Raw genomic sequence first — 26790 nt, 5'->3', positions numbered from 1 at the left:
GTGCTTTGGCTCTGCAGTTGAAGCATACCAGCCCTGGATGCAGGCCCTTTGCATCAATAACACCGCATATGCTTGTTAATTAATGTCTTGTCCATGTCTAATATATTTCACAATTCTTTTTCTGTTTTCCTTTGGAAATACAGTTTGCCTTTTTGCAGGCAGTAATTGGAAAACACACCTAACAGCACCAGAAAGGCGAGGGACGTTTTAATTAAGTATTGTAACATTTACAGCTTTGGTATCAGTTATTCCTTAGCCCCCAGATAATTTGCTCTGTATTAGCAAACAGTCAGCTCTATCTCTCCGCAGTCTGGAGCAAGACTAGAGCTTTCACCGCCTTCTAATTTGTGATGTCACTGCCATGGACAGCTCTGCAGGGGAAAAATTACAAAACATGGGAGAAATAGCGGCTGTGACGGCACCCCGTGCGATTTTCTGCTCTGGAATTGATAGTGCTGCTAAATCTAAAGCTCAGTTTGATATAAAAAGTTCAGAGAGAGTCTGAAAAGTCAGCCTTGATGGAGCGGCTCCAGGCTGCACATTGATACAACATAACAGATGTCGTGGTTCTCTCATTTCCAGCTTTGAGGGAGAGTGTTGTTCATTTTCCCAAGCACTGATTGGACTATCCTAAACTAGAATGTATTCATTCATTCTCTTTGTAACTGGTTGCTTTATTCCTCTGTAAGCCCATTTCTAATTAGTGTCTGGCATTTTTATTGTTCAACTTATTAGGTTTTAATCATTATTGTTTTACTTGCTCTGAAGCGCTTGGTAACTCTTTTGAAAAGTGCTATGCAAATAAAGCTTATTGCACAACCAAAAATTATTTCAGGAAAGCTATTAAATTGAGTGGTGCTGCCCTTTGAGTCAGCGAGAGACTGGCTAAATAATACAATTGTGAACAGCGTAAACACTGCAATTCAGGCCACGGAAAATAACCAAAGATTGAAAATGTAGAGTAGAAACGCATCAGCTTTCTAAACACTTAATTGTACGTCCAATCGCGGAGCTCGGACCAATGAGCTACAATACATAACGCACAATGGAGACAGAAAAGAAGGCAGAGTGACAGAGAGGAGGAGAAGAGGTGAACATGCAACAATTTTTCTTTTGTCACTGAAGATAAAGGAGAATCAATGGCGAGAAAAACGCTGATAATAACAAATAAGGCTAATAACAGTCTGTGGGTGACAGTGGCTTGATGTCCATAGATTCTCATTTGAGACTCACTTTGTATCGACTTGACTGTGAAACCTCTCCCTCACCCTCCATCTCTATTTTATTCGGTCCCTCTCTGCGCTCCTTTGTGTTGGCTTTGGCTCACAGCAGACACTTCCCTGATGTAACAACCGGCCATCTCGCAGCATAATTCATCACAACACAGACTACGCTACAGTACAGATATTGGCTTTGAGTGTGCATGTGTGCGAGAGAGAGCGGAGGAGGAAGACAGAAGGAGAGGAATAGTCTAATATAGCTAGCTAATGCGGCAGGCGGGAAAAATAATGTGGATAGAAACAGAAATCCACAGGGATCTGAGAGAGACTGGCCTGGAGCGCTGGAGTTAGTCCACTCTTCCTGGAAGTACACCACACTAATATCTCCGTCCCACCCCCAAAATTTCCCCTCCCCACCACATGGCAGCCAGAGCATTGTTAGAGAGCTATTCCCCACAGATAGGTAAATCTTTTTTCCCTCTCTGCACTAAATGGCAACTAAATGTCAGACTTCTGTTCAAGTCCAAGTTCACCTTTATTGTCTTATCTCATTTGCATGCTGAGGAGCATTTGCAATAGGGAGAGAAAGAGAGATATGGACCACTGAGGAGAAAGGGTCCATTTGGCTAGTTTCACTGCTCTATTACAGCTATCAGTCCCCACAATCTCATAAAACACACTCCTGACTGGTCGCTCACTTGCAAAACAGGGAAATTCACAGCACTTACAGCAGCAGCTCTATTTGGGCAGTTAGTGCGGAATGGCTCGGCAGAGAAAGGCCTCACTTTGTTAGTCTGATATCTGGTGGCAGATGGGCAATAGGCAGAAATGGAAGAGCCCTACAGTGAGCGATGGAGCAAACGTGGAGGGAGAGGGAGCCAGAGTGAGATGTAATTTACGCTCCCGGAAAATGTCCCCAACGAGGCTTTTCGGTGCTTACGGGAGCCAAATTAGTTACGGCAAGCCATCTATACTTTATACCTCGCCTAACCTTTGGATCATGTCCCAGCGCTGTCTCTTCGCCACCGCCTGACGCCGCCTTTCCTAATTCTGTCTGTTGCTGTGTCTTTCATAACCCTCTGCCCTTTGCCTCACTCTCCCCCACGCTTTTCTTTATTCTGTGTCTTCTTCTCTTCTCTCTAGCTTCCACACCCCTTCTTCCATCCCTGCTCTGATTGCTTCGTCGTGCTTTCTGAAGGGTGTAAGTCTCATGGGAGAGCGGACGGGGCGGCTCTGTTTAAATACTTAATCGAACTCACCGGTAGCGCTGATCTGGTGGAATTGGGGGGAGAGTTGAAAGTAAGGTTTCCCAAAGCGGTGACCTCAACTACCCAATTAAGGCCGCTCCGTGATCGAGGCGACTAACAAGTTAAAGAAATGTGTGTAGAACAAAAGTATTTAAGTGCTGAACTTCTGAACAGTGAAAGTGGCTCTTTTGTCTTCAGTATTTCAGTCTAATCTTGGCGGACTGTTCAGAAAAGCTTCAGTGATGACTCCTTCAACAGAGACCATTCTCGGGGGGAGCGTGTCAGTCTTGATTGTCGAATCAATCTAATTATAAGTGCTAGAAGTTGTATTGATGAGGAACATGAGAAAATGTGTTCAAGTGCAGACTTTCACAGACGAAAATATCACGGCGAGCTTCCAAACATGAAATGTCACTTTATGGTTTATGTGAGACCTGCGTGATGGTTTCTGCTGAGGAGTTCTTTATCTATCACAAGATCAAAGCCTCCAGACAAAAAAACTGCAATGTTTTGAACTAAGATTTTGGCCGTCTGATGCTCTCCACTCAGTTCATCTTAATTACATTCAATTTAACTGAATTCAAGGATTCTTGAATTTGGAGTCAGATCAGTCTCTCCTATTAATGAATGCGCACAGAAGGATTCACTAATGTATTTTGGGATTGATATATGAATGACTTTCTCCACAAAAACATCTTTCAATGCATGCAAAAATAGATGCTGTTCTACATAAATGAAAAACAAAGAAAATGTTGAACTAACATTTACAAACTGCTTGTCATGTGTGACCTTGACTGCATTTGGGATGTGGCTTTATTGAGACTCCAGTGACGTGTCTCCAGTCACAAATTAACTTTTAGCTGCAGCCAATCAGATGACTCCCTCCGTTTCAGCCAGTCATGTAAGGGTATAATTGAGGGTGTGTAATCACGTAGCCACTGGGTTCAGTGGCCGCCCTCCACAGGTAAGTATTAACTCTCCTGTCGTGGATCATTAAACATGTTTGAGTTATGAATGTGTTAGCTAGTTAGCTAATGGCTAATCCCATTTTATCTATCGGCATTATGTAGCTAACTTGTTAGCTAACGCCACTGTTAAATGCCACATACGTAAGAGAGTTATCGCTTACCTGTGGAGAGCAGACGGCGTGCTGAGGCTGACCTTCAGGCAGCTGTTCGACGTTCATTCTGACCTTTTGTTCTCATTCACGATTGCAGACTGGGCAGATGTAAACTACGTAACCACATTAAATGATGTCCTAAAATCTGCAGGTACATGATTGGCTTAAATGGAAGGGGCGATCTGATTGGCTACAGGTAATTCCCTGTTGAGAATAAATTACTTGGTGAATGGAGTCACATCACTGGAGGCTCAGAAACCCACACAGAAGCAGTGAAGTCTGTCAGTGCAGGTTCAACAGTCTGTATATAAATCTAACAACAAACTCACAAATACTTTTACATACACATATTTGTGTATTTCTACTACATCTATTTACAGGAAATATTTGTGAACCTTATTTTTTATGTGTGGATCTGTTTTACATGTATATACAGAGATACATATTTTTGTGTGCATTGACAAATCCTACTGTGTGTTCATCAATACTGAAACTGATCTGAGTCGACGCTTGAGTGACAGGTCAGAAATATGGCCTGAGTAACAGTAGCAGATTGAGATTAAAATAATATATTGTGTAAGGCTGTCCCATAAGCTACTCTGGAACTCAGCATGCAGCTCGAGCAGCTTGAGTGAAGTTAGCTGAACAAACAGACTCTGAGAGTCTAAATCAAGCTGTGAAAATGAACACCTGTCGCACAATTACAACAGCAGAACAATCATTCCCACAATCATAACTAATCAAAACAGTTTCTGGAGCAGCCTCTCAGGGAGACTGAATGAGCTGACCATGCAGTGAACTGAGAGGATCAGATCAGGGGCGTACATGTAAAAGATACCGTTGAAGAGTTTGCACAGTGCCACGCTCTGCTGAGCGGTGTGCAAGTGCTTTTTTCAAGGGGATTTGAGGTTTCTGATTGGCTGCACTCACAAACTGTTTGAGCTAACTTTTACTTTGCATCATTTCAGCTCTGTTTTTGATGTGATTTTGTGGAAAAACTGCTGCCCAAGAGAACAGCATACTAGCACGTGTGAGCAATGTGAGCTCACCACCCTGCACATGCATGCAGATGTCTGTTGTTCCTTAACCTCAACCAAAGCATTCATTTAGGTTGTTAACCTCTTGCGAGCCAAACTAATTGAATATATTCAAACTAGCACTAATACAAACTACAGTTCTACATCATAGCCTTAAACCCAAGATAACCTCTTACAAAGTTTATCACATAGATTATGTAGGGCATAAATAATGATTGCTACACCACAAAACATAATGCAAAATTTTGCTTCAATTAAGCTGCCCCACACAAATTTCAAAGTCTATGTTTAATATCCTTGATCATTGTTCTTTTGCTCAGAGGGTTCCTAGCAGCACTTGCACAAAATCTGGCTAAGGTGGCAGCTTTTGCCCTTAATTAGTTCGGAAAAAACTTGTAGTGTTTGACTACCCCGAGGCCCTCAATGAGATCTGCCTTTGTTATAGTATTAGTTACAATGCTAATATGCCATAAAGCTGTCTTTAAAAAAAACATGTGATTGCCAAGGCCATGCTCTAATGAGGAGCCGTAGCCTAATCTCATCATAGGGGTTAACAGCGAATTATGCAGGGAACTTCAAACTATGCTTTTAAAACAGCTAAGTCACACTGTTAGAGCCGAGAGTAACACCATCTCTTAAATTAACTCTGGGGTTATCTGACTTTTTAATGTGGAATCGCTTCAAAGGCAAAGTGAGGACAGTTGCAATAAGAAAAATGTAAAGTGCAAGTGTTGGTGAGTCATTGCTAATGTGCTTAAAAGGCTGGTTTCAAATGTCACCGAGGGCAAACGCATAGACGCAGACAGATTAAGTTTGTCTGCAGAGACGAGCGTGCACGTGCATACACACCTCGTGTGCCATTGAAGAAGAGGGTCTGCCGGCGGGGATTCTGGATGACCACGATTGATCCATCGTAGTTCTGCAGGCGGCAGGAGATCTGGGCCGTACCTCCCTCCAAGACTGTCACATTCTCCGCCTGCACCGCCTGACAATGGGCTGAAAGAGAGAGAGATGGATGTTAATAAAATGACACAGAGGGTGGGAGACAGACGGAGAAGAAGAGGGACAAATAGCAGGAACAGATGCAGAAGAGAAGAGACGTTCAATTTGCACCTGACTTGAGATAGAACCTTTCAAAATAAGGCACTTAAAGCATCCTTCATTTACTTGCTATTCATCGTATGGACACGACAAGAGAGAAACAGAGAGGAGGAGGAAGAGAAAAGAGGAGACAGAGCGGCAGCGATAAAGACGTTGAGAGCGAGACACTGAAGAACTCAACAAGTAAAAGAGGGTCCTTAGGAACAATGTGTTCTTATGATTATAATAGGGATGATTATAATTACTGCCATTCATCTTTTTATGTACACAAACACACATACAAACAGCCCTATTGCCTCTCGCTAGTCTAACAGAATGCATCAACACACACATTTGAATATATAATGCCTTATTAAATCTCAAAGTGGCTGTCACCAGCGCTGACGCACACATGAACGGACACACGTTAACACAACCACGGCCACGTATGCAGGCACAACAGATCACTGGCGAGACTGAGGCCCTGCCACCACCTGTGTTTATTAAAGATCCCCTCCACATGTGTTAAGACACACAGAAAAGCTGTTTGATGTGTGTCTAACATGTGTTTTGCAGAAAAGTATAAGCACTTCATTAAAAGCCTTCAACCGGCATCTAGTCCTTCTCCTTTTCTTAAACAGATATCATTATGCAAATATTTTTCACAAGTTTAACCGCTGGACACAAGACGCCTCCTGCTTCACTGTAAAGTCCACTCAGTGTTTGCACACTGGAGGTTTCAAGTTTCCACGTCACACCAAGATCGGCTTCCAAACTGTTTGTGATGTCACAGATCATGCACGTAGAGCCACCTCTTAAGATCAGATTTTCAATTAGCATACATTAGCATTTCAGTGACGAATGTAAAAACAGCCTTCTAGTGTCCAACTCTGCACGTGCATCATTCTCCACAGCGAAGCTCAAACACTCAACGGTAGGACGGGAAGAAAAACACATTTTTGACTGGAGGGGGGCTTTAATAATAGTTTAAACTGCAGTCTGTGATCGACTCACTGTGAAAGCTGGCCAAAGTGCAGAGCAGCGAGACCACGGTGGCAGCCTCCAATGCACTCACAGTAATACATTCTTTCTGCCATTTCTCATCCAGGTGCAAGCTAAACCAATTGATTATACTCCATTATCCCGATGTAATGGTTCTTATTACAGGAATCTGGAGAGTGCTAGGAGGGATCACGAACCACCTTTGGCTGTTGCAGATGAATATGCCCATGCAGACAAACACCTGTATGTGCATTTATGTGTATGCATGTGCTCCTGCAAGTCACAAATGAGGGTGTGTACGTACACACACAGATATATGCATGCCTGCTGGCTGACAAGCACACTCACAGAAACTTGCACACATTATCTTCCAAACAAACTTGTCTGGCCCCTAAACCCAATATTTTTAGACAAGGGGGCTGAGAAACAGCGGGGAGCCTCTTTGATGTTACTGACAGCCCAAGAGTCAGTAATGAGGAGGTTGATTATGCTCTGATTGGAGCCCCCTCGTGTTTGTGGGTCAGGCTGTTGACACGGCTCGGCTGAGTCACACCTCCCGCTGAGCACAATGGACACCGAGCTCTGCCGTTTGAATTCAAATGATTTATGCGCAATTAGCCATAAGGCTGCAGCTAGGAGTGGAATGTGATTGCCTTGAAGAGAGTACCAGCTTGCTGGCCTCCCCAAACTAGTATTTACCAATTTGCATCCCCATTTGCATTCCCTCTCTCCCTGGCAAAGTGCTGGCCGTGGGGAGGATTTAGAGAAAGAGCGACATCAATATTGAAGCATGATGATGAAGCAGGCAATAAGGTGTGCCGATAAAGATGGCGGGACTATATATATATTTCACTGCTGGGTCTAGCAGCGTCTCTGAGCTCTGTGAAACACCTTCAGAAGGCAGGAAATGTTGTGAGACAAACAGATGGTGGCTGCCATAGCAGGAGTTGCTGACTTGACTGCTCTGGGCCAAAATAAATGTCTCTATCTGCAATCAAGTGTGTCCCAAGTTTCAGCGTGGGTGTGTGTGTGTGTGTGTGTGTGCACAATAGGTGGGCATGTGCATTGCGTGTGCATATGCAGAGGGTGGCATATTGCAATTAAGCTACTTTGACATCACCAGATCCTGCCAACTTCATCCAAATTTAATTCTCCCCTCGATTTTAATCTCTTTTAATGAAATACTCAAAGACTACATATTCATCACATCAAGGGAAACAGAGAGACACAGTGGATATTGAATGAAGACGGAAAGAAACCAAGAGGGGATAAAGACAAAGGGGACCCTAATACTCTGTGGAACAGAGAAAAAAGTCTTGACAATTACCACTAATTGTAGTCATTATTGCTCCCATTCTCTGCATCAATATTGTGATTCATATCGGGGGGCATCAGGGCCTGCCACCGCCATCCCAATTATTTTTCTAATGGCTGTTATTACTCATCACCAAGGCAACCCGGGCTAGGCCACCATTGTTTTAAACAGTGTTAATTGTAGTAGTGCCACTGTGCATGGTGACAAAGTCAGTGCAGCATCTGTATGTGATTAGTGACCCATCAGAACCAACAGAGAAAGAGGGCTTCAAGTGGAAGAGCGACTACATACATACAAAGAACGCGGTCAAAAGTTTGCCACTGAGAGGAGGCCAGAAAAAGTAATTAGCTGTCCATTTGTACGCCCGTTTCTCCCGACAGCTGTCACCCCTTCAAAGGAAATTAGCTGCACTGGCGTAGCAGTAGAGCGCAAAGAAAAGCTACAAAGAAAAATAAAATTTAAAAAAACATCGTGAACCGCTGTTGCGAGCGGAATGGCTGGCATCCGCCGGCGCCTGCTGAGAGATGCCACCCAGAAACACCTGCTGGCTGCTGGTGCATGATCAATCTGGGCAAAGAGAACAGAGGGATGGAGAGACGGCGGGGGAGTGAGGGCTCTAACCAGGAAATGATCGCAGGGAGTTAGGAAGCGATGGTTTGGGTATAATAATGCAGCTGGCAGGGGCCGGACAAAATATACGAGAGATGACGCATATTCTCCCACTCCCGCTCATAACGCAGCTGGGTATGGCACTTTTAGTTTGACTGTAGGTTTTTATAGGCTTCACAGCAAGGCCATGAGCATGTGCCTCTGATCAGCAGCATAGTACAGTACAGAGAGGGAACGAGAAGGAGGGGCAGCGAATCAACATCTGTGACAGTGGTATTAATCTGGCCTCCAGTTAAAATCTCTGCCCATAATAAAATACTCCATGCACGAGCGTCAAATCATATTAAGAGAAAATGCTGAGAGCAATCGATATCATGGTAGTACACTGACAGCTATGATCAACGGATAAATAAAACAGGAGGGGGAACAAAAACAATCACTTCTGTCTCCAACCAAGCGGGGGCAGCATTTCATAGCGGTGAATTGGTGCTTCTCATCATATGAAATGGCTCTGCCCCCGCTGTCACGGCCCCGGAAAAAAAAAGGAGCCTTTATTTACTACGGCAATAGAGATCCGAGAAGGGCCATCATTTCAAAATACATAAACAAATAAATAAATAATAGGCGTGCAAATTCATAAGACAAGGCTGTTCTGGGGCCCGTCCTAATGGTCCCGCAATGGGGTTGAGTTATAAGCAGAGGGAGGCAGGGGATAGAGGGACAGAGGGGAGGAGGATGAAGGGAGGTGTGGAGAGTTAAAAGAGGGGGATTTGGGAGGCAGCCAGGTGGACTGCTGGCTCACCCTTGGTCACGGTAAATTCTAGAAACTGCCTCACTGGTGCAGGGTTAGCCGGCTGAATTACCGCCTTGCTGCGCCTCCCTCCCTCGATTTCACTCTCCCCCTATTCCTCTCTCTCTCTCCGTGTGTGTCTCTGAGAGTGAAGGGAGGAAAAGACAGGACAAAAAAGACAAGCCACATAAGAGATGAGCTGTCTCCGTTTGCCCCAAACAAGCCCCCATGTATCCTTGAAGCAGGGCAGTCACTGTCTCCCTATTCATTATCTCTCATTATCTTTCGATTGGAAGTGGGCCAAGAGCTTGTGTTTTCTTTGCATGCCGGCCACGCAGTTACAAGGGAATCGATACAGGAGACTACAATGCACAACCCCTTATGTTATTACTGCTTTAATTAAAACAATAACAGCAGCTCATAGCTTCCACTCTTATGGGGTCGTCCGTTGGCAACTTCTCCATCTCTTCCCATCTGGATGTACATTTTTCCAGCTATCCCCCGAGTCAGCGAGGCGAGCCGGTTTCCACAGCGTGTATGCAAATGAAGTTTTGCAATGTTTATGTGTGCGAGCCCGCATGTGCGTATATCTGCGTGCATGCACACTTGCTCCAGGTTAATCACAGAGTTTTGCAGTATACTGACTTTATGAAATAGCTGACTTTGAGGTTCTTCTCCTCCATACCTCCCTCTGCAGACCCACAACTCTCCCCAACTCCCTCTCCACCCCCTCTCTTTCTCTTCCCAGTCTAAAATTATCACTCCATCTCTCTCTGGGAGCCAGAACTCTGCCAATCAAATCCAGCGCAAAGAAAAAAAGAGATGCTCCCTCTATAAATAATACATAATCCTTTACAAATCTCGCTCTCGTCTCTCTCATTACCTTCATTCTGTCGCTTTCTCCTGTCCTCCTTTTCTTCCCTCTCCTCCCCTCAGCCTTATTTTACATTTTGAGCGACCCCCCCACTCCCTCTTAGTCCGCAATTCATAATTCTCCACTCCTGCTGCATGGCTTCATGTCTAATCTAATTCTCACCATCTCCCTCTTTCTCCTTTTATTTAAACCCGCAGTCTCTCCATCCCTCTCCACCCCATCTTCTGCCTGATCTAATCCCTGATTCCCCCTCCCTCCACCGGTCCCTTTTACTTTCTTCCTGTCTTCATCCTCCTTCTCCCTTATCTTTTATTGCATCGTTCATCATTCATCTTCCTCATCAGCGCTGTCCTAAAGATCCCCTCTCCTCTCCTTCTCTCCTAGGCCTCAGGAGAATGGTTGAAACTCTTTCTTTCTCTCTCCCGCTCTTCTCTCCCTTCTTTTTCTTTCTCCGTGCACCCCCCACCACCAACTGCAATAGTTTCCTTCCAAGCTGCAATAGGCTTTCATTCCCCTCGCAATCTCTCTCTCCCTCGTTCTTTCTCTTTTTGTGACTCAGTGGGAATCTTTTCCTGCCTCTCTGCTGGTTCCATCTCCACACTCTCCTTCGCTAAATGTGATTTGTTCTGCAGCTCAAGTCTGCGGCATAATCGCACTGTTTTTATAGCGTGCGGGGAGAGCGGAAGAGAGGGAGCAAAGGAAAGACAGGAAAAAAGTGAGAGGAGGGAATGGGACAAGAGGACAAAACAAATGAGTGGAGCAGGAGACTGAATTTCTCAGTTTTTCCTCCCCTCTTCTCCACTTTCGCTCCTTTTAATTGCCAGTCGTATAGCTCAGCACTTTCTTCAATTTCCATCCCTCTTTTTCCCCACTCTCTCTCTCTCTCTGACTGTCTTTCTTAATCTCTCTCTCTTTGGCAGGAACTTCAGACCCTCTCTTATCCCACTCTCCATCACCCATGGTGTACTGTGAGCACTGCACTGCTAATCAGCAAAATCAGCATAAAATTGTGTCTCTTCACTCTTGACCTCTCATTAGAAACATTTACTTTCACTTATTTATATATTCCACATCCTGTTTTTAACACTCTGACATTGCTCCCCCGTCACACCGCCTCCAGCCTCACCGCTGAAATCTGTTGTCTTCGTCCTCTCATCACCTCCACCCATCTTTTCTTTTTACCTCCTCTCCCGGCTCCCGCATCTCTCGTTTTGACCTTCGGATCTTTATGTCTCTCCAGCCCTTTGGTGTATTTCAATCACCTCTTCCCTCTCTTGCCCCATCCCCTCTTCTCCCCTCTCCCGCTGCACTGCATCTCCCTGAGCGCTCTCCTCTCCTCTTGTCCACCCATCCCATTACTCTTTCAGCTCTTTCATTCACCTCTTCTTACCCTTCACAAACCGCCATCCTCCTCTCCCTTTCCTTTCTCCCCTCTTCACTGACAGTTAAAGCTGGTTAGCTCTATCTGCTGTGCAGCATTTTATGGCCCGGGTCTGTCACAGCCCCAACAACCCCGCGACAATGGCCGCCACACACACACGCACACACAACCCAACAGCGGCTTAAAGGAAATTTACAGGGCTATTACGCGACGGCTACCACACTGGAGATTCACCACAGCCAAAAGCACTGGTCTTAACACCCCTTCAAAATCCACCACATGGCTGCCTTCCCTTTGGTGTGTATCTGCGTGTGTGAGAGGCTGATGAGTGTGTATGTGGTCGAGAGGAAACGTACAGGCGTGTGCATGCATTTAAAAGCAAGTGTGTGCGTGCGTGCTTGTGTGAAATAGTGTACGAGAGAATATATGTGTGTGCACATTCAAGGCCCAACACAAAACTGCCCTACTGGCATGAATTACATAACCACGCAGACTGCCAAGACGCACACTCTTCCTTTCTCTGTATCCCTCACTCCCCTATTGTCACCCCCACCCAGCTTCCCCCTCAACATACCACAAAAAACAATGTCCTTCTGTTGATCTAATATGCCAAAAAAAAAAAAAAAAAGAGGCACTGATTTGAGATTTTGGCTGGCACACAGGAGAAGGTGCTGTGCACAGCGGCACAGCACTTGTTTACCAATGAGCAGCAGGGAAAGAACATCTCTCTGTATTAAATGCATAATAATAATGACAGGAGGTATTAATAGCACCTAGCAACTCAGCCACTGATCCCATTCCACTTCATATACTAGTGTTATCGCCATCTTCGCCTCGTGTTCAATCAATCTCATGACTCTCGGCTTTGAATCTCGACCTCATGCGGCTCTTTTTTGAGGCCTTGTTTCTTGTTTTATCTTTGTACCCCTCCCCTGCATCTCTGTCTTTCTTGCACATTCACACAGACTGCCTTGTTCTCCATCTCTGTCTCGCTATTTCTCCCTTTCTGCCTCTGCTGCTCCCTCCCTCTCTCACATACAGTACTACTTTCTATCCGACCAGGTCCTTCTTCTGCTTGTGTGAGTCTGTCTCTCTCACAATATCTATTGGTTTCTTGCACTGCACTTTTTTCCCCTCTGTTCTCTTTCTTTTCGACAACCTCTCCATTTGGCTCACCATATCTCTCCCACTCTGGGGTCCAACTTTCTTTTATTAGGTTCTTTGGAGGAAAGCTGAGAGAAAGGCTTCAGCCTCTCTTATATCTCTCTTTTTTCTCCATTTTCATTTGTGACTCTTTCCTTTTAAGTCTTTTGGCCCATCCGCCCATCTCTTTCTCTGCCTTGCCTCTCATTCCCCCTTGCTTTCACCTCCTGAGCATATGCTCCTGTCTCCATATTCTCTCTAGTCTTAATCTTAATTACCAATTCTAACTTAATTACCAGCATTTTGAACAATTCATCTGGAGCTCTCATTTCAGGATCCCATCGTGAGCTATTCCTCCCTTGGCCATGAACTGGGCACCGCACTGGATCTCATTCTGTATCAATTTACACCAATTAGTACCTTATTCACAACTGTGTTCTGTTTTTGTATAACACAGCCATCACATCATTTAGAGGTAGATCTGCAGGGGAGCTTACAGTAAATTAAAAGAACGAAAAGAAAGGTGCTTGTATTTATACTAAATTGCCACTTCCGAACTATAATATGAAATGTGTGTACATGTGAACATTATGTGCTTGTTTCCCTGACCGATTTGGTGTGTAATGACACCTGAGTTTCCCTCTAGAATCGATACTTCACGTCTCATTTAATCTGTGTGTGTGTTTGTGTGTGTGTGCGTGTACATCTGAGTGTTCATGCGTGCATGACTTACGACTGATGCAGAGCAGGACCAGGACCAGGCTGCGCAGGGCTAGAGAGAAGGGGGCAGGGAGGAGGCGGCAGAGGACAGAGCTCCGGACAGGCCTCATTGTGTATTGAGAAGCTGTATGTGTGTGTGTGTGTGTGTGGATGTGCATGTTTGATCAATGGCTCCTCTGTGACCCTGCCTGCACTGCTACACACAAACTAGTGTGCACACACACGCACACACACACACACTGATTTGTTCTCAACTGCAATGCTGCAGGCACGTGCACGCACTAACTGCCCAGCTTTACTTCAGTGGAATCAGACAGAAGCTGTTGTTTGAGGACAGCACTTACAGAAAGGACTCTTATGTGCTACACTGCATCACAACTCATGCAAAGAAACAACTGCTTTAGCTGCTAACTCACATTGAATTGAATTGTAGCTAGGGGCTTGCACGCAATATACAGAAGTTTGGCTAGAGCTCAGGGCGCCAACAGAGCTAGTGATTTAGACACTATATCACAATGCACACAGAGATGAGCTTAGGACAACAAAAAGTTCCACTGTTGACTTTAGTACCTTGTGCTGCTTAGAGAGAACTTACAACATGCATTGTCTAAATCCATACAGTGCAGAAGCTTTGCTGCTACAAAAGCAGTACAGGATCTCTGTCCCATGTAAGCAAAAAGGCAACAAAGCAAACACTGCTCAGCTAGCTATTTTCTACCATGGTGCTCCGAGCCTCCGGAGACCAAAGCCCAAGACTCTCAGATCAATAAACCAGAAAAACCAATACCAAAAGTGGCCAAAGCAGACCTGCAATCCTGTGTTCTTTACCAGCAAGCACATTCAGTAATGGCAGGTTTGCAATTAACCAAACAAGGGACAACTTAATTAGCACCTCGCCAATTGCACACTGCAGTGTCAAACTCAGCTCTGAGCACCAGGCGCTCTAACAATCAGCCACACAATTAAGCACAACAAAAGACTGCTTGTCTCCTGCAGGTCAAAGCACACTGCTCCGAGGAACAGAAAACATCAATAATACTATATTTCATTCAGATGCAGTCTGAGAAACTGTCTTCCAAAGCAAGTCAAGTTTATCTCCACTGATGTTGACTGAATGCTTACTTTTGAAATAGAGCTACCTACATTGCCATGCCCTCGAGGACAGTGAAATCTAGGGCAGCAATGCTCATTCTCGAACAGATTGTATTTTAATGAGTCAAACAAGGTTTTCTGCACTTCTCACCCGACAAATCGGCAGGCAGAAGTCAATGTTCCTTTGAGCTATAACCGAACCGACCAGGCCTCTGGGGAGATGGAGACACTATCTTGCAACTCATCTGGAGATAGCTAAGGTTAAATAAAATCCATTGAGCTTGAGTGCCGCTCTATAAAGACAGAGAGTGGAAGTGCTTGCCCCTTATAGAATAACCACCTTGCTAGAGGATGAGCAAACTGCAGCCTGATGCTTTAGATTCGGAAATTGCGCTTTTTTGGTCTGCTATTTTACCCCAGAGACTTGCACATTATTCTCACAAGGTATCCACCATTATTCGCTTGAATGCTGGAACTCTTTTGATACGCTATCATGTACACACTGTAGCGTAAATGGACAGTGATTTTAACATGGTAATTTTAGTCTCCTCCGAATAATCACAGGCTATCAGACAGTATAATCGCACAGCATCGACCTGGCTAACTCTTCCTTTCCAACATGCTCCACTGGGTGCAGTCAGTGCCTGGGTGCACAGCAGATGCACACTCACTCATACACACTAATCTGAAAGCCTGCTGTGTTTAAGGCCCGGACAGAGTTCCGCTGATTGTCAGGACCTGATGCGTCGTTGGTCTCTGAGAGTGTGCGGCGCTCAAGTGTTTGTATGTGCCAGTATGTGTGTTTAATGCGCGTGTGTGTGTTTGCAGTGCAGAGACAAAGCGTGACGAGCAGCACCACACACCTCACTGAGCACTATCTGATGGAGTAAAGTGCGGGTGTCATCCTTAGATTACTACACACTGCCCGCGCTCTCTCGCTCTCTGTGGCACTGCAAACACAATGAGCTCTAACGCCGACGGCCCTGACACTTCTGGCAAAGCCGAAAGCGGATCATCACCAATCTTCCCTACGGCGCTGACTTCACCGGTCAACTGGCTGGCGCTGAGAAAATTACTCTGTGTTGGTGTGCACCAGCGACTCAGGTCTGGCAGGTCTGGGCCCTGGCAGCAGACAGACGGAAACAAAGTCTATTCACTTGTTCAAACTGTCCTCCTCAAATTGTGTTTAGTTTATCCGTTCTGCCCTCTCTCTCTCTCCTTCAATCCTGCAGTCAGTCCAAAAGCAGCTAGTTAGTTCCCACACGTTCGTCCTCCTTTCGCTTCACTTCCTTCCTGTTGATCTATGAAAACTGCTATAATCCCAATGTAGCATCGTTGGTGATCACATGCATCTGTCTATCCGTTTTCTGTCTTCCACTTGTTTATATAACCCTAGTCACCCTCCCCTTGCACAGAATGTGTGTGTGTCAGTGTGGGATCAGTGTCTGCATATTTTGCATAGTATTTTGTGAAGGTTAGAGATGAGTGTGTGTGGATGGAAGCAGTGACAATGGTCGTCTTTCAGGTCAACGAACAGTGGCGTCGTGTGTGTCTGAATGTGCTTGGTTGTCCAGTGTTGACTGAAGCAGAGTGTACATTTGGCTGTCTGTTTGGCCCTTTCACTATCTACTACCCATTAATTTAGCCATGCAGGCAGACACAGAGGCATCATAGTGCCTCTTTATGTTAAATGACCGTTTTTATGGCGGCTGGGATGCGCACGGCTGTCTGCTGACGAGAACTGTGTACATGGCTTGTGTGTGGCATTTGTGGCGGATGTGGATGAAGCAGAAAGGAACATGACTCTGTTATGAGTTATGCTGATGTGAACCTGGCTCAATAAAAAGGTATGACAGAAATCACTGCTAACAGCGAGTCCAACCTGTCTGTATATTTTGCATTAACACATCGTGCATAATGCAGTTCCTTTGTTCAAGCTCATTGCCACATGTACCATCATTACTGCTATTGGCAATAAAACTGGCAATACAAAGCCAATGGTGGGAGTTAACTACACTAGACTCTGCGTCTGTGACTTTCATTGTCCTGTAAAGCGCGGAAGGCAACACAGTTTTGTTATTATAATACCACCTCTACTCGTTCTTAATCAACTGATCATAAACTATTAGTTCTAATCTTCCACGTGCTGTATTTACAAACATCTTTACGCATTCAATTTGAATCATGCTGTTCCCTATTATCAAGTCAAATAAAGTCAAATTTATTTATCAAGTGCTTTTAAGAAAATAGGGTCATCACGAAGTGTTTTATAGAGCACAAAGGACATAATTACAGACAAAAAGGAGAACACATTGCAAACATTGCCCTACTGCCGAGTTTGTGCACGTGTGTGCGCGTGTGTGTGTGTGTCTGTGTGTGTCTACAAAGTCCCTGTGTGGGCAACCCCCTGATGGGGGTATTTGTTTTTGTCGCAGTGTGTGCGGAAGGAAGGGAGGTAATGGCAAATTGTGTCCCCTATCCCCCCTCCTCCTCTTTTTTCCCTCCCTCTCTTCTCTCTCTCATCCAAATCAAATTTTTAATGGGCTTCATTGGTGCCACCGTGGAATAAGTGTTGCCAAAGCACTTAAGGGGCTTAAGTCAGCGGCGTGCTGAAAATATTAAGCACTCAAACAGCCTTACAAGGATCCCTGCCTGCTTAAGTATGCCGAGGAGGTCGTGCCAGCATTTAATACCAATGGTATTAAAGTGCTCCGACAAGGGAGAGGAACAGAAATATAGATATATACAGTGCGTACCATGACTGGGAATAGATGGAGAGATGGAGGCTGGTGGGAAGAATGGAAAGAGGCGGTGGAGTCATGAGGTGAGAGACAAGGTAGCGTCAGAAGGGTGGAGGGACGAAAACCGGGGCAAGAGTAGTGGCAAGGTGAGGAAAAGAGTCAAGACAAAGGACAAAAGAGAGAAAAGGAACATGAAAAGAAGTGGTGGGACATTCGGAGAGAGTCGAAGGAGGAGAGGAGATGAAACCAAAAAAAAAAAAAACAAGCAGTGTAGAGGAGAGATGCGAGGGAACCGGGCCAAGGTGTGGGAGGTAAGGGTTGATGGGATAGCTGTGAACCAGCAGCAGAGGGCTAATGCAGAGATTCTATCGGGAGGCTTATCCAAGATTAAATTTCTCTTTGTCCTTAAGGCGCTTCTTGGGTAAGCGGAAGTGTCGAATTTATTTCTTATGTCTCCCTTGAGGTTGTGCAAGCAAGTGGGATGGGAGAATGTATGTGCGTGTGTGCATATGTGTGTGTGTGCGAGCGTGTTGTGTCGGGTACAAGCATGTGTGTCTGTGTAGGCGTGAAACTTTAGGGTTTATTAGCTGGCAAAGTGTGAGGGAGGGCATGTGTTCCTGAAAGGTAAAAATAAATCAAGTGAGCATCTCCCCAAGGGTGTTGTAGCATAAGCGAACCACCAAGTATTAGTGCGGTTATTAATCTAGACATGTGAACTCATACATATAGATATTCATGAATATAGATTGTGTATATTCTGAATGCATTCAAAAAGCATTTTCAAGTTTTCATTTTTTTTTATGAAGTTTGTTTTATGGAGCTGCCACAAAGTCCCAGACTACTAGAAAGTTTAATCACTCACAGGAAAGTATTATCTGAACTGTCCTGATTGAGTAATCTCTTCTGGGAGTCTCTCCAGTGTAAACAAAATACACAATACCGTGCAACTACTGCCTGAGATACTGCAAACCAATGTGCTTCATTCCTTATACACTATCTTTTACAAGGAGAAAAGCGGGAATACCAAATTAAAGGCCCCTTTTCTTATAAAAAGCAACTGTTTTGAGCCAGGTCTGAGTGCATTCACCAGGTTATATTCATCCCCTTCATGGCCCTCTGCTCTCCTTCTCCTTTGTCTTTCTGATTTCTTGTTTGTCTGGCTGACTTGGTGTTAATAGGTAGCCTAGAGCCATGCACTAGCTAATCCAACTGGGTTTGCTCTGAACTCTCTAATTAGAAAAGTCACAGCTCCTCGATCTATGGACACTATCAGTGACTGCATTTTCTGGAGGCACGGCTCAGGCTACTTCCTGCTCACCTCACGCTCCCGGGCAAAGGGATCAATACGGCCCGATCATTTGGGTACATTTCGAGCGACACCGCCCGTCTTTCTTCACACAACTTAGGATTACAAAGCTTTGATTTTCTTTATTTTTCGCAGTCTGTTGACAGTGGAGCCTGGCAAATAAGTAAAAGTCAATATGGCTCACATCATGACAAGCTAACAAGAATGCGAAACAGATATTGGTTTGGATGTGAGTGCATGAGCAGGCTGTGTGTTTTTTCATACACCCCCATTTTGCCTCACCTTTCTCTGTGTTTCTACAGTAAACCAGGAGATTAAACTCACTTTCTGGCAGACAACAGACTTGGCACTGTCTTTTCACTAGTTTTACAGGGTGGAATGAAAGACATAAAGGCACTGTGGTAGCCATTGTAGAAATCCTATTATTAGTCTCATCCCATTATGCATTTACCATGCATCAACCGTGCATTATCGGGGACAATTTTAGCTTATTCTTTTCGAGCCTGGCAAAGAACTGAGCATGCATTTTAGAACAAAACACTCAAGTGACAGTCTGCCAGAACTGAAGATGGAGAATGCTATTGATGGCTGTTGCTACTGTAGTTGAATAAGCCAGTGGAAGCTTACTACTTCAGCAGAAATGCTCTTCCTTTGTTTAATTCACCGTGTTGAATTCAATTAATCAAATAGAGCAGTTATTTAACAAACACAGGACCCAGGACATTTCTCATATATACATGCTTTCATCTTGAAGACAACAAGAGAAGTTTCTGTCTTTGGGCCATACGTGAATGTGAGCCAGATTTGCAATTTGTCTCCACAACAAATTTGGGGGAATCTTTCCCTTTACTGCCAATGCAGACAAAAGCTTTAAGACTCTGGAGTCAAACACTCTAAAGAGAGACTCCTGCAAATTGCTCACACAAAAAGATGCCTGGAAACTTCCCAAGTTGGTACAAATAAGATTCTGTCTATCCAAGCAGAGGATCAGATTTACATTCTTACCATATGTGATGACTGACATCCTAAAATACAACATCCAATAAAGTCAAAAGGAACTTGCAACACGACACCGGACAGACGTTGGCATCATAACCTTCATTAAGCATTTTAACCACCTGACAGCACACAGACCCTGATTTCTGGTGTCAAAAACATGTGCTTTATATGCCAAACTACTTATCCTGACCTCTGTGTGACTTCAGGCTATAGAAGAAAGTCAGACTCCCTGGACTGGAAAAACCCTGCCAATAAACTTAATCCCGGCAGCAATTACTTTCCCTACAAAACGTAATTTGCTAAGCAAATTAGTATATGTTTTTTGTAGGAGGCATGGTCGCATTGTGAATGACTGAGGAGTCTAAGACAGGGGCCCCTGGAATGCCAGAAACTTCTGAAACATGAGCAGTCAAGAAAGATAGAGCAGGATTCAAGGTAGCTGCGGGTTTTCTCATTTGCTCAGATAAAGGGAACTGCAGGGTACAAGGTGTTAGAGTGTGTAGGCCAACAAGACTGGACGCTCTCTAATCCAGAAATGACATTTAAAGGCACTCCTGGCCCTTTGCGCTATTCATACATGCATTAATAGAAAGATACACAGTTTAGGTATGAGAGGGCATTACAGGTGTATTTTATGCATGCCCATGCAAGGCCCCCCCCTCCCATTGGGATGCAACAGAACGCTAAGCTCCGTCTTCCCTTATTCAGTAAGATAAATGCAAACAGCGTTACCTGCGAAGCAGAGAACGTACTGTCGGAGCTTCCTAACGAGTGTTTCTGCGTGTGCTGTGAGCCACATGCTACACAGTTACCTGCTGGGAGTAACAGTCATTATCCGTGTGGCATCATACCTCCCACTGACAGGCTTCCACTCTCTGCTCACTGTTTTCTCTGCTGCAGCGCATGTGTCACTCTCTCCTCTTTGTGGTCCCGCTGCATCCGCAAACATTTGTGTGTGACATGTGGAATTCTCTGTTCCCTGATGTGTGTGTGTGTGTGTTACAGATGTCACTCTGCTCATATATGCATGTACCGGTTCACTATCTTGCTCTTTACTTTCCAGGCATATGTGTGTGATTTGCTATTAAGGTGCATGCTAACGTATAAAGGCCGCGGCGTGTGATGTTTCATTTTCGTGCGCTCTGCAGGAGGATGGTTTGTATATTTCCGTGAGTATGTGTAGCTGCAAGCGGGGTCTGGACCAGGTTAGCTGCGCGCTGTCATGGCATAGAGTGTGGGTGATTAGAATGGAGAAGCTATGTGCCACCTTGCCGAAGGGGTATCCTGCCAACCGCCTTGCCCCCATTCCGCCAATTCACAAATGCCTAACAAAGGAATAATTTCTCCCTCGTATGATATAATCTTTCCTTTCACCCAGTGTCTCAATGGAACCCTTTATGGCTTTTTATCACATCCCTCCTTCCCTCCATCTCTCTTTTTTTTGTCTTTCTCATTCTGTTGCTTTCTCGGATGCTCCCGGCTCATCCGTCTCTCTCTCTGCTTGCCCTCTCTGTCTTTTTTCCAATCCTTTTCTTGCTATACTTTTCTCTCACTCTGACCTTACAGAGGGTCTTTGCACTGAAGTCACTCCTGTTACTCTTTCTCCCTCTCCCTCTCTCTTTCTCCCCCTCTCTCTCTCCCTCTCTCACTCTCTCTTTCTCTCTGGAGGAAAATCACACACTCATCAGTTTGCCGGCTCTGTTCCTGACGAGCAGGCTCGCAAGGAGAATATTAACGAAGCTCCTCAGCCAATTAACACCTAAAGCACATAACAACCTTTTATGCCAGCAGACACACTCGCATGCATGTGCGCGCACACTCACACACATATACGTGCCGCACATGCAGAGACACACTCCTGCACACAAACATTTGCAGGAAAGATACACACATTGGCTGCCACACACAGTTCAGCCTAAACACACATACAAGCAACGAGGCTCATATAAACAGAAACACACACGGGCCTCAAAGCAAGGATACGCTATCAAACACATGCATGTGGTTGCACACACACACACACACACACACACACACACACACACACACACTAATAGATTGTGCTGATGAGTGTGGGTGTACAAGGAGGGGGACATTTATAGGAGCAAGGGGAAGTAATATAGAGAGAAAGGAGATGCAAACAAAGTGATGAGCAGCAGCGAGGCGGAGAGGGAGAAGGAGGGAGAGGAGAGGAGAGGAGAGGAGAGGAGAGAGGGAGGGAGGGAGAGATTGTGAGAGCGAGGAGAAAGACAGATTTATGGAGTGTGAAGAAAGGCATAAAGAAAAGGGGAAAATCAGTGATAGAAGGTTAACGTGGCTTGGCTGTTCCTGACATGGTTCATGCTAATTTGAAGGGTTTAATAGTGGGTGTGCACACACACGCGCACACACACGCGCGCACACACACACATCTTGGACACTGACATACACATAGTTGTCTTCAGCAGGACAACACAATGCATAAAACATGGAGGTAGAAAGGGCATTAGCAGTGAACCTTTGCGCGCACGCACACACTTCTGGACACATGTGGGGCAGTGTCCTCGTATGCATAAAACATGGCGAGAGACAGCAGGAGCAGGGGGCGTAAGGGAGATAGGGAGAACAAGTGCGAATGGACAAAAAGTGTATGGTAATGACCCGGATAACGAAAGGCGGCTGCAAGGGATAGAGAGTCAGAGAGGGACAAGTGTGAATGTGATAAAGTAATGGTGAGGAGGGAGAGAGAGAAACTTTCCTCACGGCCTGCTGCTTCTGGATTGAACAGCGTGCAAATGAAAAATGGAGATGAAATAATTAGACAGGCTGACTAGAAGCGCTCATCTAAATATGTAAATGCACTTAATTTTACTTTGATTTGCTCCACTGCTTCCCTATCACTCTCCCACTTCTATCTCTCCCACTTTCTTCCTCCCATTCTTTCCCTCTCATCGGTTCCCATTGCACTCTCTCTTCATGTTTTTCATCTCTTTTCTGCCCTCCCTCTGTCTCTCTGTCACGTGCTTCCTCTCCCTCTCTGTCCTTCTTTCTACTCTGTTTTCTCTCTCTGCATATTAAAGCTACACTATGTTAATAGACTGTAGGTAAGTCAGCTCAATTATTCACTGTGTTATGGAGAGAAAGAGAGAGTGTGTTTAGTTAGGTCATTCATGCCTGTCTTGGTCTGTGATGAGGTTTGCACGACTCTGCATGGCTGCACAGACAGTGACATGCATGCATGTGTACATATCTGTGGTAAAGGAGAGGTTTGGAGGTTTGCTCAGGTGCACCTTACGTGTACAGCCACAGAGGTCGCTAAAGTCATCCCTCCTGCCCACACTGGCTGTGAAGAAATCCCTTTTTTATCGTGATGCTAATATGAGCAGCAGTCCGAGTTAGCCAAATCAAGTGAATATATCTAAAAGTTAGTCTTTTTCGCACAATAATTCTTGTTTGTGTTTTCTGTTTGCGTGCTGTGGCACACGGATCCCAACATGAAGGTTTGTTGCAAAGATGCAACTCTGGTAGTTAAACCGAACAGTGACTGCTCAGATGAAGATAACCTTGATTTGTGTGACTCAGACATCTGGAGGCTCATTAGACTGAATTTAGGAATTCGAGGAGATAGCTGTAAGCTAGCAAGACGCTAGCATCACAGCCTCTGACTGATCTCAGAGTTTACCAGGAACTCCAGTTCTTTCTGTCATCTCCCCGTCTTGTGTCTTTGCCACAATTTGTGCCACCTCAAGCAAGTTTGAGTTGAATCGTGCCCGCCTGTCTGAGCCCACGTTTTACAGTGGAGGGCATTTCTTCACGGCTCATGGAGACGCAACACATTCTCAGTCCCAACTCATCACATACAGACATTTTTCCCCTTGTATTTACTTTTTTCCTGGTTACACATTCAAAATAAAGCTTGTTGAGAGCGATAATGACCATAAGGTTAACACGGTTCACTGCTTCAGTTTAGGCACCAACAACTCCTTGGTTTGGTTTCGGAAAAGAAGATGGTTTAGCTTAAAATAAGTGCACTGCTTACACACATTACTTATGTTATTATCTTTGGCACGAAACACAAAATCTCCTGTTGAAAGTCCCGTTTGTCCCATCCAAACATCCAACTTCCTCCAAATGTGGACTTTTCTTGCTCTTTATACATCATTTGATTTTGATTTGATCATTGGTGGTGAGAACTGGCTGCCTATCAGACACTGATGCAGTGCCTTCAAAAGTGAGGCGTCCATATGGAATGAGTTGGGAGTGAGTACGTGTTGGCAGAGGATGAACTTTACGGTGTGATGACATGCAGTGTGGCACGAGCGGATCATATTAAACCAAACTTAAAAAAAAATCCAAGCCAGTCCGATGTTTGTCTGCCGTGTGTGAAGATTTTTGATTCGTATCACAAGTTGGCTCTTACAATCCAACGGTAACAAGATAAGGCACAATGCATTTTATTTATCCGGCGCTGAACTTTTCTCTCGAAGCTGCCCATGTAGTTCACATCTCTACTGTCTTTTTTACGTCCAATAATTACGGTACCAGTTCACAGATCCTGTTCTAATTAAGTACACTGTGCATAAATTCTAAACATGACTGGTTTCTGCACCTTGTAAACAAAACCGACTGCAAAGCGGTGTGAAATTAAAATCTCCCGTCCTCTCACATTTTCCACGAATTTTAATAATTGCTTTTTTGAGTGTGTGTTGACTGAACATGTTATTAAATTAGATTGTGCATTTTCATTGTCACTTCGCAGAAGTTTCTCTTGAAACAGAGATCTCAATTCTAATGAGACTCTAGTACCTAGAAGCAAAAATGAAAATGTGTGTGTGTGTGTGTGTGGATTATAGATTAGAAGAGTCACGGAAAAAGGCAGCTGTCTTTCTTAATGACAATCTGTCAGAGCTCTTCTCCAGCCGCTCCTCCTCTTTCATCAGTCTCTTTCTCCAGCCCCGTCCTCCTCTCTTTAGTCTGACTTGTACCAAACATCCCTCACTGGGACACTTCCTGTTCCTACAAGGTGACTCTGACAGCAGTCTTCCTCATTTTACTCCTTTGTGCCTCCACTGTTGAATTTCTCTTTCTCTCTGCGTGCTGTTGTCTCTCTATATCAATTTGAATATCACATTTTTCCCCTCGTTTTCTGACACGTAAAAGCTCTGATCTTAACGGGTGCAGATCAGAGCTTTTACATCTTTTTAAGTCTGAGTTCCTTGATGTATGATCTGTATATACAGCGAACGCGTTGTAAAAATGATAATAACCCATATTATTATACTACTGTTTAAGTTTTATGTAGCTTGTTTATGGTTTTATGGGCGAGAAATTACTAAAACGTAAATGAATAATGCAAAAGAATAATGTGACAAAGGTTGTTCTCCCTTATATTTATAATTTATATATGTTTATGCTTATCTTACTACTAAATTTTTATTATTTTCTATCACTCTGTACAGCCCTTTGAATTGGTTTTTTTATAAAACTGTGTTCTAGGATTAATGTGCTTGAGCAACGACCCACATTTAACGTCTGACATCAAAGTAAAATCAGACAAGTGATGATCATTGCTGGCTAATTTTTGCACATGATGTGGCGACTAATGTGGCTTTAGAGGCAGAGGCCATACTTGGTGAACATGTTAAAGTAACGATTACCAACAGAGAAAGCAAGTATGAGTAATCGTGCAAGTTTTCTTCAAGCCAACACTTTGCTCGTTTTCCACCGTCTGTCGTCCTGCCACTGCTGTCTCCAGTCCAGGAACATGAACTGTCTTGTGGCTTTTGATTGAATTAGATTTCTTTCATCCCTTTGTTGCTCTTGTTGTTTTCTCGGGCTTTGTTATTTCTGTATTTTCATCCTTTCCTTCTCCTGCGAGGAGAATGAAGGGGCGGCGTTCTTGGTGTTCAAAGTTTGTTTCTTTTGCTGACATCAGACAGCTAAAGGTATCAAATGCAGCACATCCTTTTCTCTGTCCCTCGCTCGCTAACGCTCACCGCACTGCCCACATAGATCAGGACCGAAGTGAACAACCAGTTGGCATGTTCAAGGTTCCTATTGCTGCCTCCCCACAAGTGACCCTGACACGGCGCTGCTTTTATTCATGAGCCCTTTCCTCCTCCTCTCTACTTCATGTCCTCCAGTCTGAACCACCCTCAGGCTCTGTTGTTCATTTATAATGTGCCACCACTGCTTTTACCAATGTAATAAGTATTAGTGCTCTCTCCCACTGGACTGAGCAATGAACATACGGCCACTGAAACACAAATCAGTCACCATTGTGTGGGAGTGATTAAGATGACATATCTACAATATATTAATCATACTTTTAATAAGGAGAGAGGGCCAAACACACACACACACACACACACACCGGCAGACCCTAACAAAGGCTCTTGTCTCTAATCTGCTAATTGTTTTCCAACTGGACTTGTGATTGATTATTTTGAGTTACGGTTAAAAAAGAAAATTCATGCGAAAAGCAGTCAAGTTTCGACTTCACCTCACCTTTTATACGGGCTGTCGATCACACGCAGCACTCAGCGGATCACAGCCGGGGCTAAAAGCTGGTTCAGCCTCCGTCCCTCTTGTGCCAAGTGAAAGACAACATTTATCAATTCATCTAAGAGATTTTCTTTCCCTCGTTTATTGTACAGCCGGCTATTGGGCGCTGTTTGCCTTTAACAAGCAAATACTTGTTGAAAACCGCTTTAACGAGCCGATAGCGCACGAGCCTCTCAGAAGACAGTGCACAGCGAACTAAACACACAAACACGCACAAACACACACGCACGCTTTCCTCTATTTACTCCTGGATGACTCAGAGTGGACGGAGAGTCTGCCAAGCCACAGCAGAGGGATCCACCAAATGAGCTGAAGTAGCTCGCAGCAATTAAGCGGCCTAAATCTTATATACCTCTCGCCTCTTTTAAGAAATTCCAGGTTTCACATTTCATTCAGTTTGATCAACAGCACAGTTGGTTAACTAGCTTGAAAGAACTTTGGGGATTTGAGACCGAGCGCAAGAAGAAGAACTAGACCCCAACACTTGCAACAGCGCTGCTATCAGGTAGTGTTTTATCTGTGAGGCCCCGGCACACCTGTTGATAATTCTAATGAAGAGAATAACACCCCC

General features: G+C 44.6%; 1 protein-coding gene across 7 annotated transcripts in view; it reads right to left on the bottom strand.

Moving 5' to 3' along the window:
* Positions 1-26790, bottom strand: part of cadm4 (cell adhesion molecule 4) — a 147209-nt gene that overhangs the window by 24451 nt on the left and 95968 nt on the right. For 3 of the 7 annotated variants that reach the window (XM_076736830.1, XM_076736828.1, XM_076736832.1), the window contains exons 1-2: positions 13552-13834; positions 5474-5620 (exon numbers count right to left, since the gene is read on the bottom strand). In XM_076736830.1, coding sequence (XP_076592945.1) covers positions 5474-5620; positions 13552-13696 — 292 coding nt within the window. In that variant the 5' untranslated portion in view covers positions 13697-13834. Of the gene's footprint in view, positions 1-5473; positions 5621-13551; positions 15989-26790 lie in introns of those variants that run through there. The other 4 variants (XM_076736831.1, XM_076736835.1, XM_076736833.1 and 1 more) reach the window with 2 other exon arrangements.

Source organism: Chaetodon auriga, chromosome 8 (assembly GCF_051107435.1).
Source record: "Chaetodon auriga isolate fChaAug3 chromosome 8, fChaAug3.hap1, whole genome shotgun sequence".
NCBI lineage: Eukaryota > Metazoa > Chordata > Actinopteri > Chaetodontiformes > Chaetodontidae > Chaetodon > Chaetodon auriga.
This window is presented reverse-complemented; position numbering and strand designations above follow the sequence as displayed.